Source organism: Pseudopipra pipra, chromosome 3 (genome assembly GCF_036250125.1).
Source record: "Pseudopipra pipra isolate bDixPip1 chromosome 3, bDixPip1.hap1, whole genome shotgun sequence".
NCBI classification, from domain to species: Eukaryota; Metazoa; Chordata; class Aves; order Passeriformes; family Pipridae; genus Pseudopipra; species Pseudopipra pipra.
In genome coordinates this window covers 12,421,249-12,437,786 of record NC_087551.1, presented here as the reverse complement: position 1 = coordinate 12,437,786, position 16,538 = coordinate 12,421,249, and the positions used below count along the sequence as shown (strand labels likewise).

The following is a 16,538-nucleotide window of genomic DNA, read 5'->3' as shown; positions in this document are numbered from 1 at the left end:
CAACTTCTCTTTATTCTGTTCTCTCTGATTTTCAGGTCCCTAGCACTAGAAAAGAATGCACAATGCCAATGCATTTTCCAAGTGAGACTGATTAAAGAGTAACGCTCAAAGAGCTGACAGGCATTTTGGCCTTTAAAAATCTCTCAAGAATGCAGGATCATGCATAATTTCTATTCCCCTTGCTGCTCTCACTCAGGTAGTGCTTTGTCTATTGGAGAGGTGTGTCTGTGTGTGTTCATATGGACATGGTTTTATTAGTTTACTCAGTCCAGTAAGAAATGTATCTTGCATAATAAATATCTCTAAGTATTACATGTTGCTGCTGGGCTGGTGCAGTGATGTATCATCACAGCCTTGCTAACCCTTAAGGATTTTGTTTCCCTTCAGACATCTCACAATAATTTGCAGGTTCCAGCCCTTGGGATTCACATGAACATATGCAAACCGTGCTATTTGTTACACTGCGTTTGGTGCTGGCTGCTGGTTTGACAGAGGAAAACTGGGAAATCTAACCCTGCTTTATGATTGATGTATTTTAAAAGGAATCAGAAAGCAGGTTAAAAAAGCATTTAAGAATGTATTGGTTTTGAGATATTTCAAAGGTAATCTCTTACCTTTAGGAAGCGTGATTATTTTTCAATATCTGAGGTTTGCTATCTCATTACTCAGCGACAGCAAAAGCTGTTGTCCCTCCTGCAGGCCCTGATTTCCGTCCTGAGTGCCATGCAGAGATTAGAGCTCTGCTGGCTGGCTTTCAAGCCCTGCAGGAACCAGCTAAATGCAGTTATCTTTAGGTAAATGCAGATAGCAGGCCCAGAGTGGAGGTACTCAGATAATGTGCAAGAGGCTGCCACCATGGAGATTTTTCTGGGAAGTGCAACCAAACTCTGAAACTATGTTCAGAGAATAGCTCTGTGTACATGTTAGGAATTGTCAAAGCAGAGAGCAGGTGACAAAATCTCCCACCCTTTAAGATATTCTTTCCCTTAAGAACACACGGCCCTGAGTTAATTTTCATATGATGAAAACAAACTAACAAACTTGGGGACATGGCCCACAGCAACACTACACACTGATGTGAGCCATTATACTTTCACCTGCCACTTCTGGTCCTGTCTTTATGGGCAGGAGCCAGATGCAGGCCCCCAGATGGTGTCCAGCACTCACGGTCTGACCAGTGACTTCACAGGAGAGACAGACACTCAGACCTTGTGTCTCCTGCCTTGTTTGGAGACCAGCAGTCTGCCTCTGATGACTTGCTGTCCTCAGACTTTCTTCTAAAGGGGGAGGAGAAAGAGATCCCTGACAAAGAAGCTGCAAGAGAGGGGGACGCCAATGTACAGAGCACATCACTTGCCTTGTTAAAAGAAGAAGAGGCAGAGCCAGCAGCTTCTCCCTTGGCTGGAGATCCCTGGGACGAGAACTGCTTTAACTCTTTATTTTAGAACTTTACTTCTTTATATTAGATGTAGTAATGTGATACATTAGATGACCAATAGTAAATAAATTGTATTGAACAGGACTTCCTGGCCTGAGGATATTTTATAGTTTAATTTTTACCAGAAGAGCAATTATCAATCTTGCCATTAAAATAATACATATACAGTAAGGATTAATTATGTTGTAAAATAGCCATGGAAATCAACAGAAAGCACCACAATATGAAATATAACAATTTGAATCCAGTTTTATTAAAAAAAAATCAGACATGCAATTTCCAACAGAGATTGGATGTTCACAGAATGTCACAGAATATGTGGATTTGGAAGGGATCCAAGGATCATCAAGTCCAATCCTTCACCCTGCACAGTACCATCCCCAAGAGTTACACCATGTGCCTGAGAGTATTGTCCAAACACTTCTTGAACTCTGTCAGGCTTGGTGCTGTGACCACTTCCCTGGGGAGCCTGTTCCAGCACCCAACCACCCTCTGGGTGAAGACCCCTTTTCTAATATCCAACCTGAACCTCCCCTGACATAAATTCAGGCCATTCCCTTGGGTCCTGTCACTGGTCACCACAGAGAAGAGATCAGTGCCTGCCCTTCCTTTTCCCCTCATGAGGAAGTTGTAACTGCAATGAAGTCTCCCCTCAGTTTTCTCTCCTCCAGACTAAACAGACTGAGTGACCTCAGCTACTCTTCACACATCTTCCCCTTAAGGCCCTTCACCATCTCCATTGCCCTCCTTCAGACACTCTCTAATAGCTTAATATATTTCTTGTATTGCAGTGCCCAAAACTGCACACAATATTCAAGGTGAGGCTGCCCCAGTGCAGAGCAGAGCAGGACAATCCTCTCCCTTGACAAGCTTTGCCCAATGCTCCCCAGGACACGATTGGCCCTCCTGGCTGCCAGGGCACTGCTAACTCATATTCAACTTGCTGTCAACCAAGACCCCCAGGTCCCTTTCCAAGGCACTGCTTTCCAGCATCTCATTCCCCAGGCTGTACCTACATCCCTGGTTGCCCCATCCCAGTTGCAGAATCTGGCACTTATTGTGCTATAATACTGCTTACTGTGTGGGTGACCATGCACTGGAACAGATTGCCCTCAGAGGTTGTGGAGTCTCCCTTACTGGAGAAATTCAAGACCTGTCTGAATGCAATCCTGTGCAATATGCTCTAGGATGACCCTATTTGAGCAGGGAGATTGGACCAGATGACCCACTGGTCCTGTCGAACCTTACCAATTCTGTGATTCTGAACTGGGCTCCATCAACACTATAGCACTGTGGCTGAGCTCTTTAAGAGTGAAAGGCTTGATCCATGCAGCTTTTCCTACAGGAGCTGGACACTTGACTCCCCAATAAATTACAGTGAAACTAAAGCTTCCTTGTCCCTGCTCTGCTGTCATGTTCATAAAAGGCTACTTATTATCCAACTGGGAATCTGAGAAGAGATACGTTCACACAATTTTATTTTTTCCTTCTCATGTTTACACAATTTAATTATTCCCACTCACATTAAGCCAGTGCATTTGATCTGTTTTTTACAGAAGTATGTGTTACATAGATTGCTGGGAGAATGTTGTGCAAGTCTTTGTGGACAGCTCAAACGGTAAGTGTTGGCCTCCTAGGTGCTGAGACCCATTTTTTGCTATTCTGTCTTCTTAAGATTCCTTTTTAGGGTTCATGCTGGTGATATCAGCTGTGTTGCATGCTGTGATCTGGCTTTCTGTCTCCTTGCTTGCATGACTGAAAGTTTCCAACTGGAGCGAACTGACTGCCAGACACTGGATATGAAGCAGTCACCTAATTCACACATAACCACACACTTCTTTGAGTAAAAGAAGTGCTCTGAAAGTGAGTCTTCACTTGTGCACTTGAGCTTACTGAAACCTGAAGGATGGCTAGCTATAAATGGGGGATGCAGCATGGCCCATGGATTAACAGTGTCTTAATTAAATAATGATTATAGATGCAGTAATCTTATTTATGTATAACAATATATACTCTTCTGGAAGGCCCTTTCATGTTTTAGAGTGGCTATTTTTTTTTGCCGAATGTACACGTATAGAGCAGCGAGTGAAAAGCTGACAGGGTGAATTTTGGGGTTATTCACAATTTTACTTCCTTCTTGAGGGGAAAAAGTCTTAGTGGACTAGTATCCCAGTTTGTCTGGTATGGGTGACTGGTTTTGTTTGCAAGCTACCTTGACTTCCAACAATTTCTCTCTTGCAATTGTTATACACAATAAGTATCCCTGCCCCTTTCTCAATGCTTCAAATTCAACAAGCATAATGTAGAAAAGAGCTTAAGTCTTTCCTAATGAGAAGCAGGGAGGAATCATGCTGGCAAGTCAACCCTTGGGAACAGGCTGTTCTCTTCACTCAGACAGTTCATAGACAAGAGTTTTGCTTCCCCCTCCCCTGCAAAAAAGCCTTAACCAGGCAGAGCTTTCTGCTCTGAAATTTGGAGCAGACAGGAACCATAACCACTTCAAAACCCAGCACAGAGGTTGTACCTATGTGGGGGTTGTGAAAATATCCAGGCTGTGCACCATTGGTTTGTCTTCCAATGAGAAATCAATGCAGTTACTTGAGAGCACAACATTTGTCTCTTAAAAAACAAAACAATAAAACCAAACAATAAAAAAACCCCAAACAAGAAAAAATCCCCAAACAAAAACAACAACAAAAAACCCTCCACCAGAATAAAAAAACAACCAAACAGGTTGTGTCTGTTTGTGCAGTGCCATGCAATCCAGCATACTCTGGCGTCTGGTTTGGCTCTGCTGGAATCATAGCAGAAGAGCTCACTTCAATTAACAAAAACTCGAGGTTCTGGATGTCCCTTTAATTGTATGTTCTTGCAAAGATTATGGATTTGTAGTTGTGCTCTTGAGCACGACGTGTATGAAGTGGCCTAAATATGTATAGCTAAAGGATGATATCATGCTTAGTGAACACTAAAATTTGTGCTATATGCCAAAGCCCTTGCTTGGACTTTGAAGTAGAGAAGTTACGCTACAAGCTGTTGCCAAGGGAGGACAGGAGTGATTCTATTTGTAGAGTGAACAAAAGTGATGTGACCAGTGAACCACCTTCTGGGGATCCTCTTGGGGGAACTCTGCACAGACACCATGCTATTGCAGAGGTCACTCTTTATCCTCTGGGCTTTCTGGGACCTGCGAAGCCTTAGAGTATGAGCTCTAATCTTTGCAGGCTTCTCTGTTACACTTTGTTTCTCTGCCATGTGCAGGCTGTGGCCCAAACTTCAAGAAATATCTTTTGTTATTGTCTGGCTTTTCTTTTACACTAAACTAACTTCTATTGAAACATCTGACCATTTCACTCCTAGTTTAGAGCTTGCTGCTGGAAGAGACAGGAATGAACAATATTCCATAGAATCATAGAATCAGCCAGGTTGGAAGGGACCTCTGAGATCATCAAGTCCAACCCTTGATCCAACACCATTGTGGTTACTAGACCATGGCACTAAGTGCCACATCCAGTCTCATCTTAAAAACCTCCAGGGATGGAGAATCCACCACTTCCCTGGGCAGCCCATTCCAATGCCTGATTACCCTCTCTGTAAAGAATTTCTTCCTAATATCTAACCTAAACCTCCCCTGGCAGAGCTTAAGACCATGCCCTCTTGTCTTACTGATAGGTGCCTGGGAGAAGAGACCAACCCCCTCCCCCCCCTTGGATACCACCTCCTTTCAGGGAGCTGTAGAGAGTGATGAGGTCTCCCCTGAGCCTCCTCTTCTCCAGGCTAAACAACCCCAGCTCCCTCAGCCTCTCCTCATAGGACTTGTGCTGCAGTCCCTTCACCAGCCTTGTTGCTCTTCTGTGGACCTGCTCCAGCACCTCAATATCCTTCCTGAACTGAGGGCCTCAGAACTGGACACAGTACTCGAGGTGTGGCCTCACCAGCACTGAGTACAGGGGAAGAATCACTTCCCTGGTCCTGCTGGCCACAGTGTTCCTGATACAGGCCAGGATGCCATTGGCCTTCTTGGCCACCTGGGCACACTGCTGGCTCATGTTCAGCTTCCTGTCAATCCAAACTTCCAGGTCCCTTTCTGCCTGACTGCTCTCCAGCCACTCTGCGCCCAGCCTGTAGCGCTGCAAGGGGTTGTTGTAACCAAAGTGCAGGACCCGGCACTTGGCCTTGTTGAACCTCATCCTGCTGGAATCAGCCCAACTCTCCAGTCTGTCCAGGTCCCTCTGCAGAGCCCTCCTGCCTTCCAGCTCATCGACACTCCCCCCCAACTTAGTGTCATCTGCAAATTTGCTAATGGTGGACTCAATCCCCTCATCTAAATCAGTAGGCTGCTGGAGGGTTACACAGCACGCAAACATACGCTTCATTTTAGGCTTATTCTTAGTCATGTGAAGTCACCAGTATTTCTCAGAAGTTAAGGTTAAACATACACTTTGTGCTTCAGATGGGATCAGAGACCAAGGACAGAACTCATTCTCTTGTCAGCTCTGAACCAAACGATTCCCAGGGAAGAAAAAAACCATCTAGTAAGAACTAACGAATACAAATCTTATGCAGCAAAGCTATTTCTCCTGAAGACTGAGGCAAACAAATACATAAGAAGAAAGAAGTATACAGAAGAAAAGAGAATGGCCAAATAGAAGCTAATCCAGCAGTCAAAGGCACCAGATTGCATAAAATCTCTGGTGATAATTTTGAATATATGCTATTGCTGTGCTGGCATTTATATTTCTTAGAGTAAAATGGATGCTGGTGCAAAGGGGTTTTTTGCTAACATCCCACATGCACCACTACTTCACTTAAATCAGCACTCACTATCAATACTGTGGCTTCATTGCTTCAGTTGCACAGTCTGAGGATAACTGGTTGCTTGCAGTTATTTGAAATGCAGCTTTTCTGCTGCCAATTACTTTATTTACTGCTTGTATATAAAACAATAATGCCTTCCCTCCTGAGCACAAAGGCAGATTAACATCAGTAATTACTAAGCAGATGTCTGTATGAGAATACCCATTTTTTAGAGGCAGATAATCTTCTGCATTGCCGTAAGGGAAAGGGATTTAAAGCAGGTGATGCTGTCATCCCACAAATGATGTGAGCAGCGTGGGACTCAGCAGAGAGCTGAGTAGCTCCCAAAATTGCTGTCTGCAGGGCAATAATCATTGACCTACTTGAGATCAGTCCTGAGTTGTTTGGCATTTAATTCCTAAAAGTAACAGCCAGTGAGTGAACAGGGCTCAGTGCTACTTGCACTTGCTTTCTGTTCATTTTTTTTTGCTGTTCCCAAGAAATCTTAGGCTGTGCTTTCAAGAGAACTCAACACCTAGATTGAGGACTTGTGTTTCCTTAATAGCTCTGTTCCCACGGAATTGCCTGAAAGGTGCACTCAGCACTAAGTGCTAAGCTTATTTAGGCAGTCATTGAACTTGAGAGCAGGTTGGGGGGGTGGCGGCGATTTTACTAATCCGGTTGTACTGCCAGGACTGAAATATGTTTAGAGCAGCCCTTTGGTGCTTTTGAATCCTGTCATGGCACATAGTGTTTTTCAGCTGAACAATCACCTTGCAGTCTATCCAGAAAAGCCACTACTGGCTTTTGGATTGTGGTGAGAGCTTGCCAGCATTTGTACATGCCTATGTACAGGCAGATGTGGCTGCGGTCCTGGTTCACTGGGTATTTTCAAATCAGCTGTCTAGCTTTTAGAGGCCACCCTTTTGAAGCTGAGGGCCAAGATAGGGCCCTGGTTTTCCTTGTGTGGACAAGTCATGGCATTGCCTCCTTTCCTGTCCTAAAAAAATGCTTCTCCATATCGGAGCAAGGAGTGGTGGCCATAAGCCTCAAAGGAAGGTAGATTCCCTGTTTCTCCCACCGTCACTGAATAAGCTGATATGGGATGGGTTTGTTTCCATAAGCAGAGGACACTCTTCCACAGCAGTGAAACGGCTTAGCCTTTGGTATGGAATCACTCTCAACCCTGTCTCATAAAATGCTGTCATGCTCAAGGGGCGCTTCCTTTGTGAGCCCCTGGGACTCACATGAACATATGCAAACTGTGCTATTTGTTACACTGTGTTTGGTGCTGGCTGCTGGTTTGACAGAGGAAAACTGGGAAATCTAACCCTGCTTTATGATTGATGTATTTTAAAAGGAATCAGAAAGCAGGTTAAAAAAGCATTTAAGAATGTATTGGTTTTGAGATATTTCAAAGGTAATCTCTTACCTTTAGGAAGCGTGATTATTTTTCAATATCTGAGGTTTGCTATCTCATTACTCAGCGACAGCAAAAGCTGTTGTCCCTCCTGCAGGCCCTGATTTCCGTCCTGAGTGCCATGCAGAGATTAGAGCTCTGCTGGCTGGCTTTCAAGCCCTGCAGGAACCAGCTAAATGCAGTTATCTTTAGGTAAATGCAGATAGCAGGCCCAGAGTGGAGGTACTCAGATAATGTGCAAGAGGCTGCCACCATGGAGATTTTTCTGGGAAGTGCAACCAAACTCTGAAACTATGTTCAGAGAATAGCTCTGTGTACATGTTAGGAATTGTCAAAGCAGAGAGCAGGTGACAAAATCTCCCACCCTTTAAGATATTCTTTCCCTTAAGAACACACGGCCCTGAGTTAATTTTCATATGATGAAAACAAACTAACAAACTTGGGGACATGGCCCACAAGCAACACTACACACTGATGTGAGCCATTATACTTTCACCTGCCACTTCTGGTCCTGTCTTTATTGTCTTGATCCTAGAAATCTTACTGATCAATTAAATGAGGCATTTTGTCTTTCAGTCTCATGGAGACAGAGCTGCCTATATAACTGTGTAACTGGACACTGGCCTGCCTGGCTGACTGTATTTCACAGGATTTCTGTGCCCATACAGATGGAAAGAGGCTTTGGCTGGAGGCTGCAAAACATTTATTTGAAGGATTTTCTGCAAATAAGCACATATTGTAATGGCTAGACTTGTAAATGCAAAGATTTCATATTTGAGAAATATATTCTTTGACTGAGATTGATGAAAATGTTACATATGTATGACTTAAGAGTCATAAACCCAGCAACAAGCCAGAGACAGTGGAGGAATCCTGCAGCATATCTCTGCAACTCTTCCTACAGGAGTCACGGACTTGACTCCCCAATAAATTGCATGGAAGGAAGGCTATTGCTTTGTCCCAGCAGAAACTGCTGACTATTTTGCTCAAGGGGCTTTCAGCCTTCAAAATTGGTCCTTTTATGAAACACTTCCCTTCTATTGCCTTGTGTTAGCTTCACAGCGTGGTGGGAGGAGAAGGGGGAACCATGTCAGTACCCCACCCTTCACTGCTCTAGGTTCATTTAGCATGATGTAAGGGACTGACCCTGGGATGGATTTGGCTTGCTGTCCCTCAGTGAAGAGAAGTTGAAACAGATGTTTAGTGTTTGATCATTGTTTCCCAGTGTTCCTGTCTCTAACACAGTAATTACTCTTCCTTGAGGGTCATTCAGAATTCAGCTCTGTGAAGAAACTGTTGGTCTTCATTAAAGGACTAACTGCTTTTTCAAAGATCCTTGTCTAATTGTACTTTGAAAAACATGTCACAGTATTATAGATCTTTTGAGGTAGCTACTGAGTAGAGACATATATAATTGGTCCTTTGGATGGTAAAAGAGAGATGAAGGATGTCAAAAGCAAGGACAATGAATGTAGCAGTTATCTGGAGAAATGAGTATGCCTGATAACATAAAAAGCTCATCAGTCCTGTGTGAAGCTGAAACATAGACAAAAAGGTAGATACAAATATATTGGATGTTGCACAAATGCTTGAACCAACCACGTAAGAAGACACTAAAACAGTTATAGTGATAGCACACAGTATTACAAACTTCTGCAATGTTATCATGAGTCTCCTGCTGCTTGGTAAATTCCTCAATTACCGTATTCTTTGGTCATCTGGTTATTCAGGAATTTCTGCTTCATATTTTAAAAAAAGCACCTCTGATAGAATAAGATAGTTGCACCTTTCAAAAACAAAAGGACAAATTGCAGTTTTATTTAATGAACCAGGTGCCCTTCATTCATCAACTGTAGAACATAATTTTTTTGCCAAGCCTTTTTTTCTCATAATTGCTTTGTTTCAAGTCCTGATTTTGTGGGGTTTGGACTGGCAGTAGTCAACAAATGCAGCTTGTTTCTGTTTGGGGGTCTGCAGGTGGTCCCTGTTTTGGAGAGGATGATCCCTCTCTGTGTTGAGCCTTTTCCATCTTGTATGAATAATTATCTGCCTAAGGAGGAGGATGAACCATTTCCTCCCAAAAGATGTCACCACCCCTCACATTACTGAAGAAGTCTCCTCTCCTTCCTCAGTTTTTTCAGCTGGAGTGCCTTTATGGCATCAGTTATTCATTGGGCCAGTGACAGACTGGCATGTGAGAAGAAACTGAAGCCCTGGGTTTCTGAGACAGAACAGGGCTGGCTGAAGAGGCATGCTGTGGCATCGAAGCAGGTGAGGGAGAACACAACTGTATCATCCTGTACCTTGTACAATGTCCCCTTGCAGAAATTACCATGTGATCACTAGGACTGTACTGAAAGCTGACTTGCTGCCTGCCACTGTGAGTTTAAATCACATTGGGATGCCTTAACTCCAGTAAGCTGATCCAAGCAGAGCTAAGGCTTTGTTTGCTTGTTTGCCTCTAAGGTCAAAACTCTCTGAATCCCCAGGGCACTGTTTTTCCCTCTCACGGTGCTTCCCTTGTGTGGTAGTGTGAGGCACAGATTCCTCCATGAGCTGTGGGGGGCTGGTGAGCACCTCTAGCGGCTGGGAGCCGGAGCACTGCTCGATGGAGGCCTGAGCTCGCGGGGCCAGCAGAAGGCAGTGCAAAGAGACCTGGCAGGTGACTGATTTAGATCAGAGCAGGCTGTTCCTGCTGGCAGCAGTCACTGACAGTGCAAAAGAGAGCCTTCGCCTCTAAAGACACTAGGCAAGCTCTAACGTTGAATTTTAAACTGCTCCAGTCTAGGTCCAAGGTCCATTAAGAAAAAGATAAATGGAGACAGACTCCTGCAGCTGCTAGCAGCTCTGGCTCACCTTCCAATACATGTCCTGGTTCCCTCTCTGGCACTTTGAGCAGCTTTGAGAAGCCTGGTCTAGTGGAAGGTGTCCCTGTCCAAGGCAGGGGGGTTGGAACGAGATGATCTTTGAGGTCCCTTTCAACCCAAGCCAGTCTATGATTCTTTCTCTAGCTATAAAAATGACCCCAATGCCCTGTCCCCACTGAATTAGTCACAGCTTGTTGGCAACTGCAGGGATTTTTCCAAGGGTCGCTCATGTTGGATACTGCGGCCCTGCTGGGTATTGCTGCCATGCAGGCAGCCTTTCCAGTCAGCACACCAGCCCCTTCCATTACAAGGCATGCTGCGAATATTCAGGTGCAAAACCTCACCCTCTCTCAGCCTAACATCTCCTTGACGCCTTGAATCTCACCGGAGCTATCTCCCTCATACTATATGAGGCCTCATCTTTCCAAATGTTGGGTTCCTGACGGGATGGGGGAGATTGGCTGGTGTTTATGGGAGCCGACAGGAGGCGAAACGACCCATCTGGGAAGCCGCCCCTCCTCTGACGGCCCCGGAGTGTAGATGAGACAACACCAGTGCTGCGGAGGCAGAGGTAGGAAATGACACACGGTGTTTTGTGCTGGGAGCCACACCAGCAGCTTAAAATGCCCTATGTTTTTTCTTTTTCCTCCGCAGTAGAGGGAAATAAGTGCAGGAATAACCCACGAGGAGGCAGATCCTGGAAAAAGTCTCCAACTTCCGGTGCCCGTGCGGGAAAGCACCCTTCTCCCCCCGCTCCCTCTCTTCCGCCTCCTCATCCGCATCCTTATCCCCATCCCCCTCCCACTCCCGGGGAGATCCTCGAGCAGCGCCCCCGGCGCCAGAGGCGCCGGATAGGGAGGAGGGGGCCGAGGCCCGGCCCAAAACAGACCGCCCCGGCTCGGCCCGCCCCGCCCCGGCGGCTTTAAAAGGTCGGTAGCCGTCAGAGGCCGTCAGATCGCGCAGCTATGGCGGGGGTGACTGGGGTTCTGGTGTTGCTGGCCGTGGCTCTGTTCTCCGCTGGCGTTGTGCGGGCCGGCGAATACCGCCCGGGGCTCGTGGGGGCCCCAGAGGTCATCGACAACCCTGAGAACGACGAGGGGCTGCAGCGGGCCTTGCAGTTCGCCATGACGGCGTACAACAGGGCCAGCAACGACATGTACTCCAGCCGGGTGGTGCGAGTCATCAGCGCCAAGAGCCAGGTGAGCGGCAGGGGGGAGGGCTGGCACCGTCCGGAGGGCGGCTAGGGCCTGTGGGATTCCTTTGGAGACAGGGCAGGCCCCAAGCCCAAAGGCGTCTGCAAGTTATTCCATTTTTTTCCCCACGGAAGGTGAATAAAAGCCCTTTTTATATAGCTTGGTTCCTCTGAATGACCTTGAGTGCTGCGTGTTATCAAAGAAGCCAGTGGCCTCCCTGTGTTGCTGATGAGTTAACACGGGTCTGTTTATTGTTAAGGAAGCTGCTATGTGAGACATGTTTACTTGGATTTTGTTTTCTATTTCTGAGAGGGTGCCAAGTGCCGCTTTTGTGGAGGTTGCCACATACACTCCCTTCTTTACTCTCGGAATCTGTTTTCCATCATGTAATAGGAACACTGCCTGCCTCTTTGCTAGACTTGTCTCATCGGAGAGCCCTTCTCTCTGTGCTGCAAAAAAAGTTGCCTCTGACTTGTCTTGTTACAGATTGTGGCTGGAGTCAAGTACATAATGAAAGTTGAGATTGCCCGGACAACTTGCACAAAGCCAGCAGCTGATCTCCAGCGCTGTGCTTTCCGTGACGAGCCACAGATGGCTAAGGTAAGCTCTAGGGTACACAGCTTACTGACTCCCTGATTTCCAGCCTCATCCCACTGGCTGGCTTAGTACAGATGGCAGTGTCCTCTGTCTACCCCAGCCAAGAACAGAGACCTTATGCCTGTACACTTAACAGGGTACTGCTCTTGCAGAACTTGTCTTGCCAGGTGATGTCAGAGAAGGCAGGGCCTTTTACCAGTTTCATAAGTGGGGCACTGAGGCTGGAGCACTGCATTTGTCTCAGTTCTATTAGCAAGTGCTCATGGTCTGGATCAGAAGGATATGTGGAGGAAACTCTGCCAAGCCTGCAGGTCTCCTGGCTCTCAATCCCTATATCTCAGCTCTTCTTTCCCATAGTGATGTAAACATGCTTGACTTGGCATGCTTTCCCGTAGGACTTGTACTGCTGTGAATAGAGGTTTGGGCAAAGCACTGCCCAAAAGAGGCAGATTATTCCTGTTCTCTGTGCCCGCCAAGGTGTTACACCAGCTTTTTGTCCAATAGCAATGCTCTGTAAGGAGTAACTGAGCTTTTTGGATGGGAGCACCAAATATGTCTGCCTTGATCTGATCTGTGTCTAGTTCTTCCATAGCATTTTATTTCTTCTGTTAATGGCAGTCACAGGCTGTATGTGTATGTACCCTTTGTACCTGTGTGTGTATGAGAAGTGTAGCTGCACACAAATGATCCACAAAGCACCTCACTAGAATCTGATGTGTACCACTATGGCAGCTGCAATGATTTTACATAGGTACATATGGATTAGCTGTCCAGGTGTGCTTAGCTGTGCCTGGAATCTTATGTTTGAGTGTTACCCATGGTGAAAGCTTTCCTCTGAGTGGATAAAGGAGGTAACCTGATCCTCAGCAGTGCTGACTGCTCAGCTTTACTTGTTAGGGCTTATTTGAGAGACATGACTCATCCTGAGCAGGTACTAACAAGAGTGCTGCTTCAGAGTACTTGTCTGGAGAGGGCAAATCTAGAGAGCCACAGAAGTGTAGAACAAGGGTAAATGACACTGTTTTATGCTCTTAATCTGGTAACTACTTCTTTCTTTCTCTCCTTAGCACACCATTTGCAACTTCGTAGTACTGAATGTTCCTTGGCGAAACCAAATTGAGCTACTGGACAGTAAGTGCCAGTAAACCTACCTTGATTCCAGCAGAAACCAGCAACCAGTTGCTCAGATTTAAAAGAAAACGGCAATAACACAAATAGAGATGGACTTTATCAACGCCTGTAACTCAGCTACTTATGTATGCTTGTGCTATGCAAATTAAACCATGTAACTTTACTTTTAAAGCACAGTATGATCTCAACTTTTTCTTCTTTGGAATTATTATTTTAGAGCAGCTGTTCTGATCTTTCTGAAGCTTTCCCAATGAAGTCAGTCCACCATCAGAATTCTGATTAAAACCCCTTGGTATCCCTGTTAAGTGATTACTGTAAACATAAAAACTTAATTAATAATTGCTGTGATGTGTGGTTTTCTTTGATCTTCTACTGTCTCGGAGGGAGGGTTTGCTTTTATTTGTCACCTAATCTCCTTGTCCCTTATCCTAGCCTCTAGTTTTGAGTAAGTGATGGAAGTCTTAGCTGTTTTCACTGAAGGAACACTGCTTTTGAAAACACTTTATCTTGGGAAGATTAGCCAAAGCTGGTACTGAGGCTGTGATTGTTTTGGGTCCTGGTTGCAGTACTGTTGTGTTATAAGGCTGCATGTGCAGCTGTGCTTTGTAAGAGTTAACCATTCTAGTGTCTTTCTGCACTACCCTTTTTTTTTTTTTCTAGGTTTTAGAAACTCTTGCTTCCTGTGGCATCTGATCTTTGCAAGCTGTATCCATAGCTTTTTCTAAGCGGGAATTCTTGGTGTTTTCCTTCCAGTCCAAGCAGTAGCATGGCTCACTTCATTTATAACTTAAACTATGACTGCTGGGGGAACAGCTTCTTTGGCATATGTGCCTGACCTGTGACAGCTCCCATTTGCAAACAGAGATGGTTGCAGAAATGCTTGGAGTAGATCGGTGATGAGCCTGTCTCTGGGGAGACTGAACTATATCTGGCTGTGTATTGCTTGTGGGTAATTTGAATGATGTCTGATCTGGGCAAATGCCTTTAAATCCATAGGAAGAGAGGATCAGCACCCAAGAACTCTTATGAGAACTGACCGAGGTATTTCCTTGAAACTATGATGAATTTATATTGAAAGGAAACTGGGAATACTGTGTGCCTGCATGGGGAAGGACAGATGACCCTGAAACCCATAACCTATATATATAGCCTGAGGACAGCCCAGTGGAGAAGGGAAAAAAAAAAAAAAAGGAAAGTTAGTAATTGGTCTCAAGTGGGTACCTGATATGAAAGAAGTGTCATCAGCCAGTGTAGTTTTATAGCAAATGGGTATTGTACACAAAACCTGGCTTTGTTCTGTGAGCCTGAATATTCCCTGGAAGAGACCCTCTAAATCCAAGGGTGTGTCCAAGTTTAGAGGTGCCTTTCACTCGGTTAACTCATTGCTGCTAGTTTCTATAAGTGTGGCACCATATTTGATGTTGGTGTGAGCATCACAGGGAAAGACAGCTCCAGATCTAGCTGGAGGTAAAAGAGAGAAAGTAGCTTTTCCTTGTCTTGAGATGTGATGTCCCAGTTCCCAAGCAAGAGAGACAGGCTTTTCTGAGCAGAGCAGAAGGCAAGTGAGACTGGAGCTTGAGATCATGTGTAGGAGGGGTCTTTAGGTTTTTATTCTTGGTGGAATACTGGAAGGAAGAAGCAGGATCCCCTTGAAAGAAATTCCTTTTCAGGGGAAGGTGCCAGGTCAAGAGAAAGAGTCTTGGGAGTGGGTGAAGGTGCTGAGGTGAACAATGGGGATGCTTCTGGTTTTGCACAGTCCTGATAGTACATTTCCTACTTCATCTTGTGTCTTTGTTTTTCTGTGTTTTGAAGTAAACATATTCCTTTTGGTGTAAATATCACCTATGGATAAAGTGAGTCCAGCTCCCTGGGAGTCCATCTTCTGTGGGTTGCTCTTCTGCCTAATGGAAATGGCGCTTCCCATCATTGCTGGGGTTTGACAAGCTTGCGCTGAACATAAGGCCAGATCTTCATTCATGTTGTCAGGAGGATGAACTGGTTGCCCAACACTAAGAATCTGCATCTGAGTTGTGTTGAGAACCAATAGGAATAAATCCCCCTGCTTCCTCACCATCATCACCCCCATCTCTGAGTGCTCTGTATTTTTTTTTACTGCCAGCCACGTCAGTAACTGTGCATGACCCTGATGACCCTGGGGTGACAAGCTGCTCAGGTGCCCTCACTTGTCCTCTTCTAACTACTCCATTCATACATGCTTATTCCCTGTCTTCCAATCTATCTATACAAGTATTAGGCAGTGATGAAGGGGTTCCCTCATGCTTTTAGTGGGTTTATCTGTTTCCCTTATGTTATCTTGGTTTGAGGCCTGGTTGGGTAAATGAGGATGTAGATGGACCTAACTAGGCATTTCTACCACTTTGCTGTATGTATTTACCAGCAGCTCAGAATAGCATGTGGGCAAAAGAGTGGCTGTGCCAGAGAAAATGAGTTTGAGTGTCATAAGCTCCCGAATCTGAAGGTATTGCATTTTCATGTTGAAATGCCAATGACTCACGGCATGAATGAATGGCACAGATTACCCCATACTCACAAGCTGCTGAGTGTCAGCCTTGGTGATTATCTCTCCATGCTCTCTACTCAGAAGTGCTAAAAAGGCCTGACCTAATTTAAACACTGTGGGCTGTGTTACTTTGCATTTGCAACAGGCTAAGAGCATTAGTGGAAGTTCCTGTGCCAAGAGCATTTTGCTTGGCTGGCTGGCGATGGCTCAGTCAGCTGAACACTGAGCTCTCATTTTTAGGTGCTTTCCCTGCCTAACTTTTTCAAACGTTGGTGTCAAATATAAACAAGTGACTAGAGAAGTGCTTGTTTTATGTTGTGTCTTGTTATACTTTGCTTGCATCTGATGGATCAATTTTGGGGTCATTCTTCCCGAAACTTAGGGAGATCAGAGCTTTGCTGCTGTTACAGGTCATGAACCTAAGGCTTTTTCCTGGCTCTAGTTCTCAGGGAGAGATTTAGGGCCAACTATGTGAGAAGTCTGGCTCTCGTTAGCAGTGCTTGCACTTGCAGATCTGTGCTCAGATGAATTTGTGGCTCCCAGCTCCAGCAAAACACAGCTAAGACATGCTCTG

At 45.3% G+C, this 16,538-nt stretch overlaps 1 protein-coding gene across 1 annotated transcript; it reads left to right on the top strand.

The window, feature by feature from the left end:
* Window positions 1-11,286: 11,286 nt before the first annotated feature.
* Window positions 11,287-13,782, top strand: LOC135410928 (cystatin-like). The gene is made up of 3 exons (XM_064647874.1): window positions 11,287-11,721; window positions 12,202-12,315; window positions 13,380-13,782. The coding sequence occupies exons 1-3, from the start codon at window positions 11,488-11,490 to the stop codon at window positions 13,455-13,457; spliced, it is 426 nt and encodes a 141-aa protein (XP_064503944.1). The 5' UTR covers window positions 11,287-11,487; the 3' UTR covers window positions 13,458-13,782.
* The last annotated feature ends 2,756 nt before the right edge of the window (window positions 13,783-16,538 follow it).

Coding starts and splice junctions, on each gene's coding strand:
- LOC135410928 (XM_064647874.1), top strand. CDS start 11,488: ATGGCGGGGGTGACTGGGGTTCTGGTGTTGCTGGCCGTGGCTCTGTTC. Junction 11,722..12,201: donor TCATCAGCGCCAAGAGCCAG/GTGAGCGGCAGG, acceptor GTCTTGTTACAG/ATTGTGGCTGGAGTCAAGTA. Junction 12,316..13,379: donor ACGAGCCACAGATGGCTAAG/GTAAGCTCTAGG, acceptor TTCTCTCCTTAG/CACACCATTTGCAACTTCGT.